Source organism: Microcaecilia unicolor, chromosome 4, assembly GCF_901765095.1.
Source record: "Microcaecilia unicolor chromosome 4, aMicUni1.1, whole genome shotgun sequence".
NCBI classification, from domain to species: domain Eukaryota; kingdom Metazoa; phylum Chordata; class Amphibia; order Gymnophiona; family Siphonopidae; genus Microcaecilia; species Microcaecilia unicolor.
Window position 1 is genome coordinate 42721388 of NC_044034.1, and position 19328 is coordinate 42740715.

The 19328-nt window shown below is 43.8% G+C and overlaps 1 protein-coding gene across 1 annotated transcript in view; it reads left to right on the forward strand.

Annotated features, from left to right (window-relative positions):
• The window catches only part of FAT3 (FAT atypical cadherin 3), a 739365-nt gene that overhangs the window by 333930 nt on the left and 386107 nt on the right, over positions 1-19328 (forward strand). Inside the window, 1 exon segment of the mRNA XM_030200168.1 lies at positions 15913-15974. Within this exon segment, the coding sequence (XP_030056028.1) occupies positions 15913-15974 (62 nt within the window).

Consider the following 19328-nt stretch of genomic DNA (forward strand, 5'->3'; position numbering starts at 1 on the left):
ATACACAGTGGGGGAAATTCTATAAATGGTGCCAAAAGGATGGCGCCAGGAAGATCTACACTAAACTAGTATTTTGCAAAGGGCGGTTTGCACAGAGCACCCTTTATAGAATACTAGTTTGGGCGCTACGCTGAAACCTAGTGTAAATGCTGCTGTGCAACTAATAGCCATTAGTTTTGTAAATTACCCTATTCTGCATCATCGGGCCTAATTTCTGGGAATGCCCCTTCCATGGCTTTGTCCCCTTTTGTGATATGCGCTACATTGCATATTGCCATATTGCGAATTGCATTCAATTCTGGTCACCTTATCTCTAAAAAGATATTGCAGAATTAGAAAAGGTTCAAAGAAGAGAGACCAAAATGATAAAAGGATGGAACTCCTTTTGTATGAGGAAAGGCCAAACCTCACACTCGATACCCACGTGAGGAATACAACGAAAAAAATGTTCCAATCAATGTGGAAACTCAAAAGAATAAAACCTTTTTTCCCAAGAAACATCTTCCGCACCCTAGTACAGTCATTAGTAATAAGCCACTTGGACTACTGTAACGCTCTGTACGCAGGCTGTAAAGAACAGACCATTTAAAAACTCCAAACAGCCCAGAACACCGCAGCCAGACTCATTTTTGGAAAACCTAAATATGAAAGTGCGAAGCCCCTAAGAGAGAAACTGCACTGGCTTCCGCTCAAGGAACGAATTGAGTTCAAGATCTGCACGACCGTACACAAAATCATTCACGCAGATGCCCCACTCTATATGTTAAACCTAGTGGACCTACCGCCCAGAAACACCAAAAGATCGGCCCGCAAATTCCTCAATCTGAACTTCCCCAGCTGTAAAGGAGTGAAATACAAACAGGCTTATGCTACGACCTTTGCGGACAAAAGCACACAGTTTTGGAATGCTTTACCCAAAACCCTGAAAACCATGAACAATCTAACCAGTTTCCGCAAAGCTTTGAAAACACATCTCTTCAACAAAGCCTACAAAAGTCATCCTCAATGAAGCAAATCATTCCTTAAACCACCCAAGTACACCAAAAACACCTCTCACACGACCTTACCTAACACCTTTCCATCTAAATCCTCTTATACCTCAGCTTATGATCAACTGTATTTAAATCATGTAACGACTTTATCATAACCATACTCTGTAAGCCACATTGAGCCTGCAAAAAGGTGGGAAAATGTGGGGTACAAATGCAATAAATAAATAAATAAGAGGTTAGGGATCTTCAGCTTGGAAAAAAAAGATGTTTAGGGGGCGAGGTATGATTGAGGTCTGTAAAATCCCGAGTGGTGTAGAACAGGTAGAAGTGAATCCATTTTTCACTCTTTCAGAAAGTACAAAGACCAGGGGACACTCAATGAAATTACATGGAAATACTTTTAAAACAAATAGGAGGGCATATTTTTTCACTCAATGAATAGTTAAGCTCTGAAACTTGCTGCTGAAGGATGTGGTAACAGCAGTTAGTGTATCTTGACAAGTTCCTGGAGGAAAAGTCTACTTAGTCTGTTATTGAAATAGACATGGGGGAAACCATTTCTTGCCCCTGGACTGGTAGCATGGAATGTTGCTACTAATTGGGTTTCTGCCAGGTACTTGTGACCTGGATTGGCCACTGTTAGAATCAAGATACTGCGCAAAATGGACTATTGTTTTGACCCAGTATGGCTATTCTTATGTTCTTATGTTCACACATTTTATAGAATAGGGCATAGGGCAGATCCATGCATAAACCCAAATGAGTATCAGCATCAGTTATTGATTGTTTAACTAATTAGTTTTGCACAAATTTGGATGACCTATAATGGAACCTAGGGAAGTGCATATTACCTGATCTGGTCAGATTGAGAAGTAGCTCTTTACAATCTGAAAACGTACATATGAAAGCGCATGCATGTGTTAACCCATACAAGGGATACAGTTTTCAAGCAGGACAGTATAATCAGATAATTTACATAGTTACATTCCTTTCAAAATCGTCTTCGCAAAATCAGTTTAATACATCTTTATCCCTTGTCGGGTTGAGTTTTCCTCTTCGATTCACAAGATACTGTTTTGTGAAATATTAATATTCCAGCACTGCAGTACAACCATCCTTATTTTATGTGCCTTTCATCTGACAATGAATTAAGGCATCACACTTTTACTTATTATTTTCACACTGCTAGCTGTGGATCATCTTGTCATTGATTCATGTCTGAGTGGTCATGTCTGTTCTTCATTTCTATTGAAATTTGCTATAGCAACATGAAAGCATCTATTTTTTTTCACTTTCTAGAGGATACCAGGAGAAAAGTTACTTATAACAAGATGGTTGATATTTACGATATCTCTTGCACTTTTATATGGACAATGTTGTTTTCCTGTTTGTATGGCACAATAATATTAAAAGATTGGGTAGCTTCCATTTTCAGAACTTGTACTTTAAATTTACTAAAGCATGAGAAAATTGTGCTGTTTTTTTTTCATATGTCCTTTTCAGGTCAGCTGCAGAACTTTAAAACAGCCAAAGGTAGAATGTGGGCATGCATCTATGTAGCTTTAAGGTTAGATTATCTATATATAATAGAATCCCTTTGCCCATTTGTCTATGCAGGTGGGGTGCTCAAGTCAGTCATGGTGTTGCGTATCTAAGTGCTGGTTGAGGTTGCCGCCCCCTTACACACACACACACGCAGAAGACTAACCTGAATTTCTGATCTCCAGTTGATGCAGTGTCCTCTCTTAGCAGTAAATTGGCAGCCCACAGAAGCTGGCTTCATGCTTTCCTCTGTCCATATTCACCTTACCAACATAAAACAACCTCCCAAATACCCCCTCATCCCCTGCATGCCATATATATCCCCACCCACCACCTCTGCCCTACCACATACCCTAGTGACCAGTGCTCACCCACCACAAACTCCACATAATGCATTCACCAATTACATACTTCACACACACATCTCCCTCACTCAACAGATAATGCATGCATACCCCTTGCACACCACAATCCCCTCTTCACCTACCACATATATAATAAACACCCCCTCATCCAAAACACACTGTATTCATTATACACCCACATACTTTCTTCTTCCACCACTAATCTGACACAGCTCTTCTCACCCAACAAACATTATAGACCACCCTCACCCATCCCATACACTTTCCCTCACTACCACAAACACACACACCCTAACCTACCCTGCACCTATCATTTACCATACGTGCAAGTCCCATCCCATTGCATTATCTCCCTTCTTCTTCCCTCCTCACCCATCCCTTTTATTTCTTCTCTTTCATTGCCCCTTCTCTCTTATCAGATGTCATACACCACCATTTCTTTGCAGTCTTCTCCCTTTTTCTCCTCCTAATTTTAAAGGGGTAAAGGATCATGGATTTCATATACCGCCTTTCTGTGTTACAACCAAAGTGGTTTTATTAGTGTCAACTCCACTGTTCTGAACCAATGGGTGTTATCCCTTCCTACCAGAAGGTTGAGGTAGAGAAAACTGAATTCTTCTAGTGACATCACCAGCATAAGCTATGGTGCTCCCTGGAACAACCCAGTATTTTCGCTACCTTCAGCAGGTGGTAGGTTGTGCTGACAGTGCTCCTGTCCCTGGCTTAGCTCCCTGATCTTCTGGCTGTGGGTGCACATTGTGTTTGAAGTCTCAGGACCATACCTGGTTGAGCTTGGAGCTTGGCTCCAAAGCCCCCAGTCGTACTTCTTAGTGCCACTGTATGAGGCTTTGGCTCAGTCCTGTGAGGCCTTGCCTGAGGGGTGCAGGTCCCCACAGAGTGATGTCAGACAATGCAACAACAGTGGTGTCCGTCAACAAGCAGGGCAGAATCATGAGTCTGGTGGAGGCCCTGGAGACTACGAGCCTGTTGGTGGTTAGAGACACATCTGCAGTCTCTCTCAGCGGTCCATTTTGTGGGCAATGACAAGATGAGCAGAGGTTTGCAGCTGAACTTTGTGAGAATTATGTTACTGAGTGATAGATCTGTAAGTTATCTGCATGTAAATAGCACTGGAAACTTTGCTAGAAAATCAGATTTCCAAGGGAGAAGGTAGACAAGGTAAAGAGAAGAGGGCCTAGGATGAAGCCCTATGGTAGCAGAGGAAGAGGAGCTTCCAGAAATTACTCAAGTGTTCTGGGAGAGGTGGGACTAGAATCAAGATATGTTTTAATCTTGTTTTATTGATTTGCATTGATATGATGTGTTTGTTTTAATATTGTATTTTATTTTAGTTATATTTTATTTGATGATGTTTTGAATCTGTGTATGATTGGCTGTAATTCACCTAGAACTGTAAAGATAGTGTGGAATAGAAATTTGGAGAAATAAAAAGTGTGGAATAGACATTTGGAGAAATAAATAGACAGCACTGAGTTTTGGAGTCTGAGTGTTGATAGGGTGATAATGAGCAAATTGTATTCAACTGTGTTGAAAGCAGTGGAAAGACCAAGGAGAATAGGTATGAATTCTTTAGCCTGGGCCTTGAGACCTTGGTGGAGGACCATATAACGGATGAAATCTAGATTGAAGTAGGTCAAGGATATCTTGCAATACAAGAAAGACAAGGCAGCCCGCCAAAGCACTTTGGACACAAAGGGAAGAATGGGACAGCAGGGCACAAAGGGGTTGATACGAGTTTTGTAGGAATGGAGTAATCAGTGTGCTTGAAGGCATTGGGGAAGGTTGCTGTTGAATGGGACAAGTTGAGAATGTGACAGATGGAAGGAATGACAGCATTAAGGAAAGCAGCAAGTACTGTAGTTGGGTAGGGATGGGGTCAGAAGGGAAAGGCTTTTGGAGGATGACGTACTGTAGTTGGGTAGGGATGGGGTCAGAAGGGGAAGGCTTTTGGAGGATGACAGAAGGTGGGCAGTTTCTTGTTCTGTAATTTCAATAAAGGAGGCGACACTGATAGAGCTTAAGGCAAGAGGACAGAAATGAAATGGATGCATTAATGGAGGATTGGTTGGGAATTCAATAATATTTTTGTGGATTTTGTCATGAAGGAAAACAGCCATATCTAGCAGGAAAAGAAGAGGAGATGAGAGATGATGGTTATCTGAATAGAAAGCTGAAAGTAGTAAAGGTATAGTGGAGGATGGAGGCCAGATTGTTGGTCGGATAGACCACAATAACTTGGCAAGTGTGACAGCTGCTTGGAATGTGTTGAGCATGAATTTGAAATGTGTGAAATCAGCATGAGAACTAGATTTGAGTCAGAGATGCCCTGCAGACTTGAGTACAGGTGAGTATGTTTTGTTGCTTTACGTTGAAAGGAAAATTTTAGGTTATAGAAATAGAATCTTACGCATATTGACTCTCGGTATTCAGAACCTAGTCATGATACACCAGGCAGCTTGTCATTAAATACTTAAGAGGTTTTTCAGACAAACAGAAAGAAAAGTTTTTTTTTCTTTTTTAATTATTTGCATTCAGTTGATATGTTGACATGGATTGCATTTTTGCATTCTGTATTCTTTACTAACCTGCTATGTGTGATTTATTTAGGAAAGATTGCCACTGTAATGCTATTTATAAATCTAAGAAAGAATTGTCTGCAGTAATTATATTATTCTGTACCTAATTGTATATGCTTTTGATAGATCTGGTTGGGCTGGAGCGGGCTTTGACGGCAACTCTAAGTAGTTGAAAATTAAGCCAGTGCCAGACAGAATTCAATATTGGAGAAGTGGCCTAGTGGTTAGGGTAGTGGACTTTGGTCCTGGGGAACTGAGGAACTGAGTCCAATTCCCACTTCAGGCACAGGCAGCTCCTTGTGACTCTGGGCAAGTCACTTAACCCTCCATTGCCCCATGTAAGCCGCAATGAGCCTGCCATGAGTGGGAAAGCGCAGGGTACAAATGTAACAAACATAAAATAGATACTATTGGAGATTCTACATGGAATGTTTCTACTATTGGAGATTCTACATGGAATGTTGCTATTCCACTAGCAACATTCCATGTAGAAGGCTGCGCAGGCTTCTGTTTCTGTGAGTCTGACGTCCTGCACGTACGTGCAGGACGTCAGACTCATAGAAGCAGAAGCCTGCGCAGCCATATTGGTGATCTGCAAGGGCCGACTTCTACATGGAGTGGCCTAGTGGTTAGGGTGGTGGACTTTGGTCCTGGGGAACTGAGGAACTGAGTTTGATTCCCACTTCAGGCACAGGCAGCTCCTTGTGACTCTGGGCAAGTCACTTAACCCTCCATTGCCCCATGTAAGCTGCATTGAGCCTGCCATGAGTGGGAAAGTGCGGGGTACAAATGTAACAAAAATAAATTCTACGTGCTTTTCCCTGAAAATGGCAAGGACAGCTCAAGACTAAGCATGCCTATGTTGGGCAGATTGGATGGACCATGCAGGTCTCTATCTGCCCTCATCTACTGGGTTACTATGAAAATACAGTGGCATGCACAAGAGCACACTGCATGTTCCTGATCAGTATCTCTGCTAGAGAGTAGATGTGGTTTAAAATTCCAGTTCTTATGCCTATTATGTCTGTGAAATCCGATTTCAATAGCCATCTATACTTTAAATAACATCAAACTTTTTAAAATGTATTTTAGGTAATTTTCATATATAGTTGATGAGGCTGAAAGAAAATCAGCTAATTGCTTTAGCCCTACGTGGTAAATCAGGAAAAGTGAAGAAACACTGAGTGTTGATAGTCAATTTATGCAGCAGATTGGAGAAACAAATTTCCATATGGACCTCAGAAATGGAAATTCGCAGAAGTCCCAGATTCAGCACATTTACCAGGAGCCCAGCGATGACATTATACCCAGTCATCTCTTTTTGAGACATGGTGTGTTTCAGTTGACAAAGTATTCTGTAATTTTATTACTCTTTGCATTCAGAGGTTGCTTCTTTTTAAGGAGGATTTTCTCCCTCCCTGTTTTGTTTGTTGCAGCTGAAATAAAAACCATTGCCTACAAGATCCCTATAGGGCCCACCAATACACTTGTGAAGCCTAATTGAATCCTCATTGCTGTTCTTCCTGTTATAAGAAACACCTTCAGTGTTGACAGTTTTTTTAGCATATGCCAGAGCTTCCCAAACTGTGGGTCATAAAACCTAAGTTTGGGGTCACAACCTAGTTGGGTTCTAGGAGGGTCACACAGTTTTATTTGGCAGTAATCATGGGGTGACAGGCACAAAAAGATTGGGAGACACTGCCTCATGCCCTGTTCATTCTTCCCCACGTTTGAAAGTGGAATCTTTTTTCTTTGGCCAAGGGAGCCTGTGGTTTCTAAGCTACATTGCCTTTATTGTTACCAGAAGAGAAGAGATTAGAACATGTGTTGTAGAGTTTCAGACTTTTTAAATTCAGCGCTTAATCCACCCAATGTTTACTAATTGTTACAAATTAGCTAATCCATCTTTAGATGAAGGCGTGCACAAATATTTTCCTCTTGGTGCATGTAGTTTTAATGAGCAACTTCCTAGTATATAAACACATTTCTTTTGATTCTGTCTGTATTCCTGTAGGATTGTATTGTATATTTTATGCAAGACCTAATAAAGAAAATGTCTCAAAGCAGATGGGCCCTAGTTTCGAATCAGTGGTCTGTTCAGTCATTGTACACCCTCTTCACACTGTTGGAAAACATCCTGCTCAAACTGTAACCCTTGCTGTTATTCCAAGGTTCAGGGGAGGCAGGTGGCAGAGTATTTCCTATAAACTCTGCAGGCATGGGGTTGCCACTAGCCTGGAGTTCATGAGTGCCAGAAGTGCTACAGGGGAAGCAGAACCAGTCCCAGAAAACTAGGATATGTCTGAGATCAAAGAGCAAAATAGAGAAATGAATTTAGCCTGCCAGGTCTGTGAAGTTACAAATTGAGAGATGAGTTAAGCCTGCCAATGAAAGGAAGTCTCACCTGCTGAGAAAGGTGAAACCTGAGGAGCAGTGAACGGATGGCTGAACCAAGTCTGCAGAGATGTGGAACTGGCTAGGGAAAGGTTTGTTGGAATGTGCTGGAGATGGAGGGAAACAGAGAGCTGGATCAAGGTGAATTAAGGAAGCAGAGCAAACCAGGGGCATAGCCAAACTGATATTTGTGGGGGGGGGCAGTACTACTACTACTTAGCATTTCTATAACGCTGCTAGGGTTATGCAGCGCTGTACAAGTTTAAACATGGGGAAGGACGGTCCCTGCTCAAGAGAGCTTACAATCTAAAGGTAACAAACTATGTAGTCAGTGTAGGTATCATGAATGGGGAAGGTGGTTAGGCGCAAGGGAGAAGAGATGGGCTTTGAGTAAGGACTTGAAAATGGGCAAGGAGGGCACATGGCGTATGGGCTCGGGAAGTCTGTTCCAGGCATAAGGTGATGCGAGGCAGAAGGGGTGGAGTCTGGAGTTAGCGGTGGTGGAGAAGGGTACAGGTAGGAGTGATTTGTCCTGAGAGCGGAGGTTATGGGTGGGAACATACGGGGAGAGGAGGGTAGAGAGGTAATGGGGGGCTGCAGATTGAGTGCACTTGAAGGTCAATAGGAGAAGCTTGAACTGTATACGGTATGAGTATAGGTATAGGTGTGAGTAGTTCATGGTATACTCCTAAATAATGCGTTAAGAGTGCACTTGATAACGGATTTCTAAGTAAACAATCTGTCCTGCATCAACATAAACTACATGCACACTTATCGCAACTTTGGAAACACTGATGTTTTTTTAAATGAAGTTGCATTATCCCATAACTTAAACTTTGCCATTATTGTAGACCTGCGTCTGGTCAACCTCGCATCACACCACAGTATCCCTGAAAATAAATTACTGCAGTGGCACATATCCCTCAACGTAGTTTATAACAAATATAAAATGCCTTTTTAAGCTGTATTAATAAAATAAGTAAATACCTTTGAAATCTTCATGTCCCTTCCTCTGGTTCTACTGCTTTGTCTTCTCCTTTCTGAAGCTGACATTAACCAGTTCATGTCCCTGGAGTTTCTGACAGTGTTCTTCCACCCCCTTCTCCTTAGGAAGGAGCAGACAAATAATGATTGTCTGCCAAACTACTTGTGAAGTAACACTAAATCTTGCAGAGAAGCTCAGAGCCTATGTAGCAAACTTAACAGCACCAATTCTGAACACGCAAATATCAATAACTGTACCTTTAAAAAGGCAGCGGTGAATGTACAGAATCGCAATATGCTTCCTATTGGAAAAGCCAGACAAGTCAAACTGCTATGGATCCACACATAAATTACATGCCAGCAGAATCTCTCACAGAACACAGACCAATCTTCACCAATTACAGAATAAAGGACCGAAAATTAGAAAAGGAAACACTGAAATCACATTCTCTGTAACCAGTACAAAACAGGAGAAATAAAAAATGAAAATGGACTATGTACTGTAGGGAGCAAAATGCAAGACCACTTTCTACCCCAAAATAGAGAGGTGTGGTAGCCATGTTAGTCCACTTTTAAAGGTAATCAATAGAAATAAAACATCCTGTTGGACTGTCACTGAAATGCTTTGATGTTTCACTCATATACACTGTCATCTACCAACATTTGTTTATTTCCGATCTGACGAAGAAGGGCAACCTTCGAAAGCTAATCAAGAAATGTATTAAGTTATGTCCAATAAAAAAGGTATCATCTTATTTTCTTTTTGTTTATTTCTATTGATTACCCCAAAATAAAACCCACAAGTAAATTATTTGGATACTCATGAAATGTAGTTATGATAGCCTGGTTCTGGAGTTACCCAAGGCAGTCAGGTTTGTCAGGATATTGACAATGAATATTCATGAGAGAGATTTGCATACAGTGGAGGCAGTGCTTGTCATGAAATGCTTTGAGTCCTACTGATCTGTACTTCAGTTGTGGAAACAGTCAGGTGGGCTTATAGGGAGGGAGGGGAGTACGGGAGGGGAAGGGTTCTTGGAGTATGTTCTCTGTAAAAGTTTTTATTGTTGGATGGTTTACTGTTTTTTCTTGTTCTGTATGAAGCTTATCAACCAACATGTTTTGCTTTTAATAAAGATGATTCAAACATAAAAAATAAGTTTTGGATGATACTGAATTCTATTATTCTGTCTCACTGTAGTTCCAGATTTGGTACAGTATAAGCTATCACAAGAACAAAATATAAGAAAGCCAATGGACTGCATTAGGGGCTTACATTTAGTTATGTTTCAACAAATGAGAGATCTGTTTGACAGAAAATATTTTTATTATTTTGACTTATAAACCACTTGTCTCTGAAACATGCTTAAACAACAGAATAATCCATTTGTGTATCTAAAAGGTAAGCTTCTACAAAACAGATGAAGATGTGATTCCATGTGTCCCAATGAAAGGAGAGTTTAATTCTACTTTCATTTATTTTCAATATATTCCATCATCTTTATAACACCAGGCTTCCCAAGGCAGATTACAACAACATTTAAGATGAACCCATCAGGAAACAGGATATCCTCACTGAAATGTGGCCATCTGTATTGTATACAGTGTATTTATTTAGTTTTTAGTGTAGAAAAATGAGCACAAATTCAGAGTTTAAAATTGCTGTTTCTACCAGCTATAATAATTTTTAAGCTGTTTTAGTGATATTCAATTATTTCATAATATTTATATCAGTATAAACAAAAGCAAGATCAGCTTTACTGTATAAACAACTGATGATCATCAAAACCTCACACAGCGAAGAGTGACAGGTGACAATTTTTTAAGTGAAAAGGGGAAAATGTCTCATACACTTATGGCAAAACTGTAACTTTTCATATGCACACAGCACAAAAAGTAATCATAGACATGAAAAACCCCAAACACTTTTTTTAAGTGTTTCTCTTTTGAAATGTGCAAAAATATTTTTAGTCTTAATAAACCATACAACAACATGCTGCAATCTAAATATAAATCACTTATCTTAAGCATGCTGTCCAGTTCATGTGAAGAGTGGTACACCTCCGCTTCCAGAATAAACAAATGTGCGGTTTCCACGGTCCCATTTCGCTCTGCTTCTTCAGGGAACCACACCGCAGACCATCACAATTAGAAAAACGCTGGAGGGTTGACTTCCCACTGCCAGTGATTTATATTTAGATTGCAGCACGCTGTTGTATGGTTTATTAAGAAAAGACTAAAAATATTTTTGCACATTTCAAAAGACAAACACACTTAAAAAAGTGTGGGTTTTTCATGTCTATTATTACTTTTTGTGCTGTGTGCATATGAAAAGTTATAGTTTTGCCACAGGTGTATAATATTCATGTCTACATATGGGAAGCTTTCAAATAAATTAAAAAGCTGTCCAATAAGTAAAAAACAAACAAACAAAAAAAACAACTTTTGTCCTCCACCTTGTATGGCACTGCCTATCCAATTGAAACAGCTTTAGACTTGTTACAGATAGACCAATAATTAAAAAAAAAACGACAATGTGGATGCAGCAGCTCATAGGTTTGCTTGCTTTGTTTTGAGTGAACGGGGATGACGGCTTTGCTGGGAAGGGGAACCTTAGATTGTCTTAAATGGCTTCCTTGGACTAGATAGGCTTACTTCTACTCCTATTTATTAAACCACCTTGGTGTCAGAGAGCTACCTTAAAACCCACAGTCCCGCCCAAGGGGACAAATGATGCAAAGGGGTGGAGCCAGGAGGGCATGGTTCAGGAAGTGTGTAAGTTGAGGCCATAGTAGCTAGGTTAAGGAGGCCCAGAGGGAAGCAGCGATACCCCACAGCATGCATCTCCACAACTTATATGTGAACTGCAACTGCTACAGTCAGAGGGGCCAAGCTCCACTTGGATCCTTGCAGATTTTGTACCTTGACCTGAGTAATTGCTAGAGACTTCTGATAACTTTGAGGAACAAGGCCAGGGACAGTTAAAATGTGCTGCTGTACTGGCAGACAATAAGGTTACACAGTGTTCCTGTAGGAGAAGCAGGTCACACGAGACATTGCTACATTTACGGACTAGTTTTATGTTGCCTTTTTCCTCCTACCTGTGAATGAAAACAGGACCCCGACCTAACAGCTTTAATAAATGCGCTTTTCCTTTACCTGCAGCTGCTGTGTGGCGCTGTCTTACTTTGGCACTGGACCCCCACCCTCATTCACATTATCACAGTGATCTTGATCCTCAAAAGAATATCAGGTCATGGTGATTAGTGTATGGCAAATATTAATGCAGAACAAACTAAATATAGCCAGATAGTCTACCTATTGTTCCTTTCTGTTGCAGTACTACTGAATTTATTTGAAACTGTATAAGCGTGTTGTTTAAAATGTTCTGTACTGGCTTTGACTCTATATAGAACCTACTAGAAGGCTGTCTTCTGTATTTATCATGATTTCTATGAAAAAATTGTTTTTGAGTTACTGTAGAGCAGAGGTGGGCAACATTTTAACTTGGGAGCCATGACTGTGCAGTGGCCCAGTAACAATTTTAGGACCTATGGAAGAGGTTTGAGGATTGAGGTGCGAAATCCATAGAGAGGGAAGGGGGTGTGGGGAGTCTGCAGACTGTAAAAAATGTGGTTTCCCTTCCTTTCACAAGTCCATGTACCTTACAAGTGTACTTAGAGGCATATTTTCAAAGCACTTAGCCTTCCAAAGTTCCATAGGTTTCTATGGAACTTTGGAAGGCTAAGTGCTTTGAAAATATGCCTCTTAGTGTTCTCCCTCTCAACCCAACACCCTAACCCTAACAGTTGCTGAGGACTCTTGTCCCCTTTACCGGTCTTACCAAAAGTAATTCTCTCCTGTTCAGCCTGTGGCCACGGAGAGTAAGGCTGTTGGTTCTTTTTGGCATTTGGTCCACATGGCTAATGGTGCCAGCGCTCAGTACTGCCTCTTTGATCCCATGATAGTATACTTTGCTTCTCTTCAGCCATTCGGCTACTGTACCAACTCTGCTGTCTCTTCCTTCCATTGTCCTATGGCTTGTGGTCATGCTATCACTTCAGCCGGTGGCAGATCCGAACCACCAGGAGCGCTCTGACAACCAAGTGGTCCGGATTAAAAGAGCCTGTGGGCCATTGGCATTGCTGTAGAGCCTAAACCTTAAATCTCAAAACTTCATATACTCCAAATGATGACACATTCCTTGGTTTCTTGGGGTTTTTTTTAAACAGGGGATGCAGTTAAGATTAAACACATTTGGAATGTGGAAACAATGGTAGGATATAAAGAAGGGCATAATCGAACAGGGCGCCCAAGTTTTCCTGAGGACGTCCTTGCAGGACGTCACGGCAAAGGGGCATGGAAACCCGTATTATCAAACCAAGATGGGTGGCCATCTTTTGTTTCGATAATACAGTCGGGGACGCCCAAATCTCAACATTTAGGTCGACCTTAGAGATGGTCGTCCCCGGTTTTCGGCGATAATGGAAACGAAGGACGCCCATCTCAGAAACGACCAAATCCAAGCCCTTTGGTCGTGGGAGGAGCCAACATTCGTAGTGCACTGGTCCCCCTCACATTCCAGGACATCAACCGGGCACCCTAGGGGGCACTACAGTGGACTTCATAAATTGCTCCCAGGTGCATAGCTTCCTTACCTTCGGTGTTGAGCCCCCTAACCCCCCCCCCAAACCCACTCCCCACAACTGTACAACACTACCATAGCTCTAAGGGGTGAAGGGGGGCACCTACATGTGGGTACAGTGGGTTTCTGATGGGTTTTGAAGGGCTCACATTTACCACCACAAGTGTAACAGATAGGGGGGGGTGGGCCTGGGTCCGCCTGCCTGAAGTGCACTGCACCCACTAAAACTGCTCCAGGGACCTCATACTGCTGTGAGGGAGCTGGGTATGACATTTGAGGCTGGCAAAAAATATTTTTAAAGTTTTTTTTTTTAGGGTGTCCTAATTAGATTGTAAGCTCTGTCGAGCAGGGACTGTCTCTTCATTTTCAAGTGTGTACGTCTAGTAGTGCTATAGAAATGATAAGTAGTAGTAGTAGGGTAGGAGGGGGTTAGTGACCACTGGGGGAGTAAAGGGAGGTCATCCCCGATTCCCTCCGGTGGTCATCTGGTCAGTTCGGGCACCTTTTTGAGGCTTGGTCACAAGAACAAATGGACCAAGTAAAGTCGGCCAAGTGTGCTCGTCAGGGACTCCCTTCTTTTTTCCATTATCGGCCGAGCACGCCCCAGTCCGGCCTTCGCTATTCTTTTGACACGCCCCTGGGAACTTTGGTCGTCCCCGCGACGGAAAGCAGTTGAGGGCGCCCAAAATCGGCTTTCAATTATGCCGATTTGGGCGACCCTGGGAAAAGGACGCTCATGTCCCGATTTGTGTCGAAAGATGGGCACCCTTCTCTTTCGAAAATAAGCCTATAAGGGGCCCTTTTACTAAACCACAGTAAAATTTGCAGTTACCATAGCTTAACATGGGACTTTTTTGCATGGTAGCTGTAAATATAACATGGTGGGAATTCCCAATATTTTCTATTTCAGGTCATGCATCAACATTCCCATTCACACGTGGTACCTGCTACTGGTTCACGCAGACACTTAGCGCCTCCTATTTAGGAAGTGGTAAGTGGTCCCTTGTTAACTCAACGTTAGCCAGTTAGCATATGAGAAGTGCAGCACATTAACTGCCAAACCCCTTCCACACTCGCTCGCCTTCCTTGCCACACCCCTGACACCAAAGCAGTTAATTTGCTGTTTACCACACAGTAACTGCCACGGGTGCTACTTTACTAAAAAGTAGCTCCGCCCCCAGAATGCGGCATTTCCAGCACTGCCAGAATTTTTGAAAAATGAATATTGTGTGGGGTTACCCAGTGTTGATTGGGCAGCGCTGTTTATTTCCGGGTACCATCGGATTAGCACAGGAGCCCTTACTGCTTCCTCAGCGGGTGGCAATAAGTGCTCCCCCCTGAAATGTCCATGCAGTAAGTGCAAACTTACCGCACGGCCATTTCTTTTTTCCACCTATTTACCCGCTGCAGTAAAAAGGGTCTCTACACGTGGCAAAAGCTTTTTCTGCCACTAGCGCAGGTCCCTTTTACCGCAGCTTAGTAAAAGGGGCCCTGAATTACTGGAGAGCCCCTTAATGCAGCTCCACACTACCAGTTGTCACACGGTAAGGGCACTAACACTTATTGACACTGGCAACAATTTGAATTTACACAGGCATCTTGTTAGATGCTATTCTATAAAGATGCGTTCGTAAGTTTTTTTTTGTGTGCAACAAAAGAGGGCGTGGCCATTGGAGGGACATGAGCAGGTCAGGGATGTTCACTTAAAATGCACACTATTATAGGATACGGGAGATCCGTGCCTAATTTAGGCATGAGAATTTACACCGTGTTTCTGTTGGTGTAAATCCTCGTTCCCAAAATTTCAGTGCTCATTCTTTTTGACACCCAAATTTGGGTGCCATATACCAAATCCAGCCCTGTATACTTAACGAAGTTTAGTAAAAGGGCCCCTAAATAAAGGAAACAAACTGAACAGGAAGGAGAGCCATGAAGCCGATCAAATAATAATCTGAAAAATCTAACCAGTATTTTATTGATGCTGTTTCAGAATGCAAGAACATCTTAGCTTCAATTTGTTTTTAAAAATATAACTTTTTTCATTAACTTTTAGATTATTGAATGTCACTCAGTAACTTGCAAATCAATCATTCTATAATAGCATTTGGAGAAAACAAACAATGATTCTGTCATGACTTTTACAGTCATTTGGATAACCATTAACAGCTGTCTATTAAAATTGAAAAGTTTGAGAGTTGCCTGCCTAGAATTTGTTTTCCTCTTTATCAACGAACCCCAATAGGTCTAAACAATAATGCAAGCATAATACCGCTGTTCATAACCATTTTTGAGCATAGATAGCTTAACTTTTCTCATTATGCATAATGTACTGTCTAGATAGTGATGAGCATTATTGAAAATCAAGTTGTTTCTCATTTCTTCTCATCTCTCAGGTCTAATTACAACAACAACACGGAAGCTTGATCGAGAACAGCAAGCAGAACATTTTCTTGAGGTAAGCTCGGAGGAATTTTCCCTAGTATACATTAAACCTGAAATCCAATCTTTATTGCACAAAGACTGTTGCCTCTGTAGACTCATTCCTATAATAACAATAATTTGGATTTTGCAATGCTGTTCTTTTAGAACACAAAACACAACAGTTACATGGATTAATGAACTGTCTACATTTCTAGCACCCGAATTATTCATTTGTAAATGGGTGAGAGGAGAGTGAACAGTGTTGTCATTCATATTTGAATAAATATAGGCAGATTGGAAGAATTATTTAAAGGAATGTAGATTCCACAGGTTGAAAACTGCACCCTATGTAAAAGCTAAAAATCTGTGTATGCTTTCACACTTTTTAGCTGCATCAAAAATAAATATATCACTGCGTATTTTGTACCTAGACTACTGAGATTTGCTTCAGGTAAAGGGGCTTGATCTTATGCCTGAGTTTTCCTGACTTGGCCTATAATGCTCTAACCACCAACCCCCCATGCCTTACAGATAGTGTCTAGGAATGGTAAACACACAGTGACAAACATAAAAGTGCATTTTCCTTCCTGCTATTTAGAGCTATAAGGACGGAGTAATTGCAGTGCACAGCTGGTTAATGGAAACATTCATTTTGGTTATTACACTGCTTTGTTACTTGGGACCCTGTGGCAAAATTGCTGATAACCTTTCAGCGCAGATTCTTATGAGAGCTCATAAGGGTCTTGACTGGGTAACGACTGGAGAACAGCCGTGCAGTTCATGAAATCAAATGTTGCTTGCAACCTGTTACACTGGAGTCCAACCTTTTATTCTCCGAGGACAAGCAGGCTGCTTGTTCTCACTGATGGGTGACGTCCACGGCAGCCCCTCCAATCGGAATCTTCACTAGCAAAGTCCTTTGCTAGCCCTCGCGCGCCGATGCGCACCGCGCATGCACGGCCGTCTTCCCGCCCGAAACCGGCTTGTGCCGGCCAGTCTTCTTTTCTCCGCGCTCGGGACGGTTGTGTTTCCGTTTCGTGCCCCGAAAAAGTCGACCTCGCGCGTCGTTTTCGACTCGTTTTGCTTCAAAAGTGTTGGAAAAACCCTCTTTTGGTTTTTTCCCATCCTCTAGTTCGAGTTTTTCACCCCGGTAAGTTTTCTTTCGTCGTCGGGGTAGGCCTGACTTAGGCCCCGGTCGAAATTTCCTTCCCGCTTTTTTCTGCTGGTGCCAAATTTCGCCATTTCGTCTTTCGATCTCGCCGGCGTGATTTTTCCGCCCATGACATCGAAACCTTCCAGCGGCTTCAAGAAGTGCACCCAGTGCACCCGGGTAATCTCGCTCACTGACAGGCACGCTTCGTGTCTTCGGTGTCTGGGGGCCGAGCACCGCCCTCAGGCCTGTAGTCTGTGTTCCCTTTTACAGAAGCGGACTCAGGTAGCGAGGTTGGCCCAGTGGAACTTTTTGTTCTCGGGCTCCTCGTCGGCATCGGCACCGGGGGTATCGAGTGCATCGACGTCTGCAGTGTCCAGACCTTCATCCTCGGCGGCCAGTGCATCGAGTGCATCGAGGCATCAACCCTCTGCATCGGCGCCGAGACATCGGGTGACTGCATCGACGTCGGTGGTACCGGGACCTCGTCTGCTGATGTCGTCGGACGGTGGTGCTTCGTCTGGAGTGCAGGTGAGGGCTGTCCACTCCCCTGCTGGTGGCGGTGAGCCTTCGGGTGGGTCTCCCCCTACCCTGAGGGCTCCTGCGGACAAGCCCCCCCGAGATCGACCCTCTTCGGTCTCGGCCCCGAGGAAGAGACGGCTGGATTCTACGTCCTCCTCGTCGGTGCCGGGAAGCGCCGGTGACGTGCTTCGCAAAAAATCTAAGAAGCATCGACACCGGTCCCCTTCCCGTGTCGGCACCGAGAGCTCTGGGTCGCCGAGGGAGTCGGCACCCAGCAGGCATCGGCACCGATAGGACCGCTCACCCTCTGTTCAAGAGGTGTCGATGCGCTCCACTCTGGACAGCCCGGAACAGCCTCCACGCCCGGAACAGGTTCTGACGTCGACGCCTGCATCGACTTCCATGCCTTTTTCTGCAGCCGCTCTGAACGAGAGCCTCCGGGCCGTTCTTCCAGAGATTCTGGGAGAGCTGTTGCGCCCTACCCCTCCGGGACCGGCGGTGCTTGCGCCTCCGGTACTGTCGAGCGTGGCGCTGGCTGGTCCATCGCCCGAGGTGAGGTCACCGGCGTCGGTGCCGCATGCGGTACCGACTGCCGTCGCCTCCCAGGAGGGCTCCCCGACTACGTCGGCGGAGGGAGCTTCGCCGATGCGGGCGAGGGAGTCTACCTCTCGACGCCCCCATCGTGGACGTGGCTCCACGGAGTCGAGTCGGGCGCGGTTGCAGACACAGGTTCGTGAACTTGTGTCTGACACCGAGGGTGAGGCCTCGTGGGAGGAAGAGGAGGACATCAGGTATTTCTCTGACGAGGAGTCTGAAGGTCTTCCCTCTGATCCCACTCCCTCTCCTGAAAGGCAGCTTTCTCCTCCTGAGAGTCTGTCTTTCGCTTCCTTTGTCCGGGAGATGTCTACGGCCATCTCCTTCCCGGTGGTTGTGGAGGACGAGCCCAGGGCTGAAATGTTTGAGCTCCTGGACTATCCTTCTCCACCTAAGGAAGCGTCCACAGTACCCATGCACCATGTCCTTAAGAAGACATTGCTGGCGAACTGGACAAAACCTCTAACTAATCCCCACATTCCCAAGAAGATCGAGTCCCAGTACCGGATCCATGGGGACCCAGAGCTGATGCGCACCCAGTTGCCTCATGACTCTGGAGTTGTGGATTTGGCCCTAAAGAAGGCTAAGAGTTCTAGGGAGCATGCTTCGGCGCCCCCGGGCAAAGACTCTAGAACCTTAGACTCCTTTGGAAGGAAGGCCTACCATTCTTCTATGCTCGTGGCCAAAATCCAGTCTTACCAGCTCTACACGAGCATACACATGCGGAACAATGTGCGGCAGTTGGCGGGCTTGGTTGATGCGCTCCCCCCTGAGCAAGCCAAGCCATTTCAGGAGGTGGTCAGGCAGCTGAAGGCGTGCAGAAAATTCCTGGCCAGAGGGGTGTATGACACCTTTGATGTTGCGTCCAGGGCCACTGCTCAAGGTGTGGTGATGCGCAGGCTCTCATGGCTGCGTGCCTCCGACCTGGAGAACAGACTCCAGCAGCGGATTGCGGACTCGCCTTGCCGTGCGGACAATATTTTTGGAGAGAAGGTCGAACAGGTGGTAGAGCATCTCCACCAGCGGGATACCGCATTCGACAAGTTCTCCCGCCGGCAGCCTTCAGCATCTACCTCTACAGGTAGAAGATTTTTCGGGGGAAGGAAGACTGGTCCCTACTCT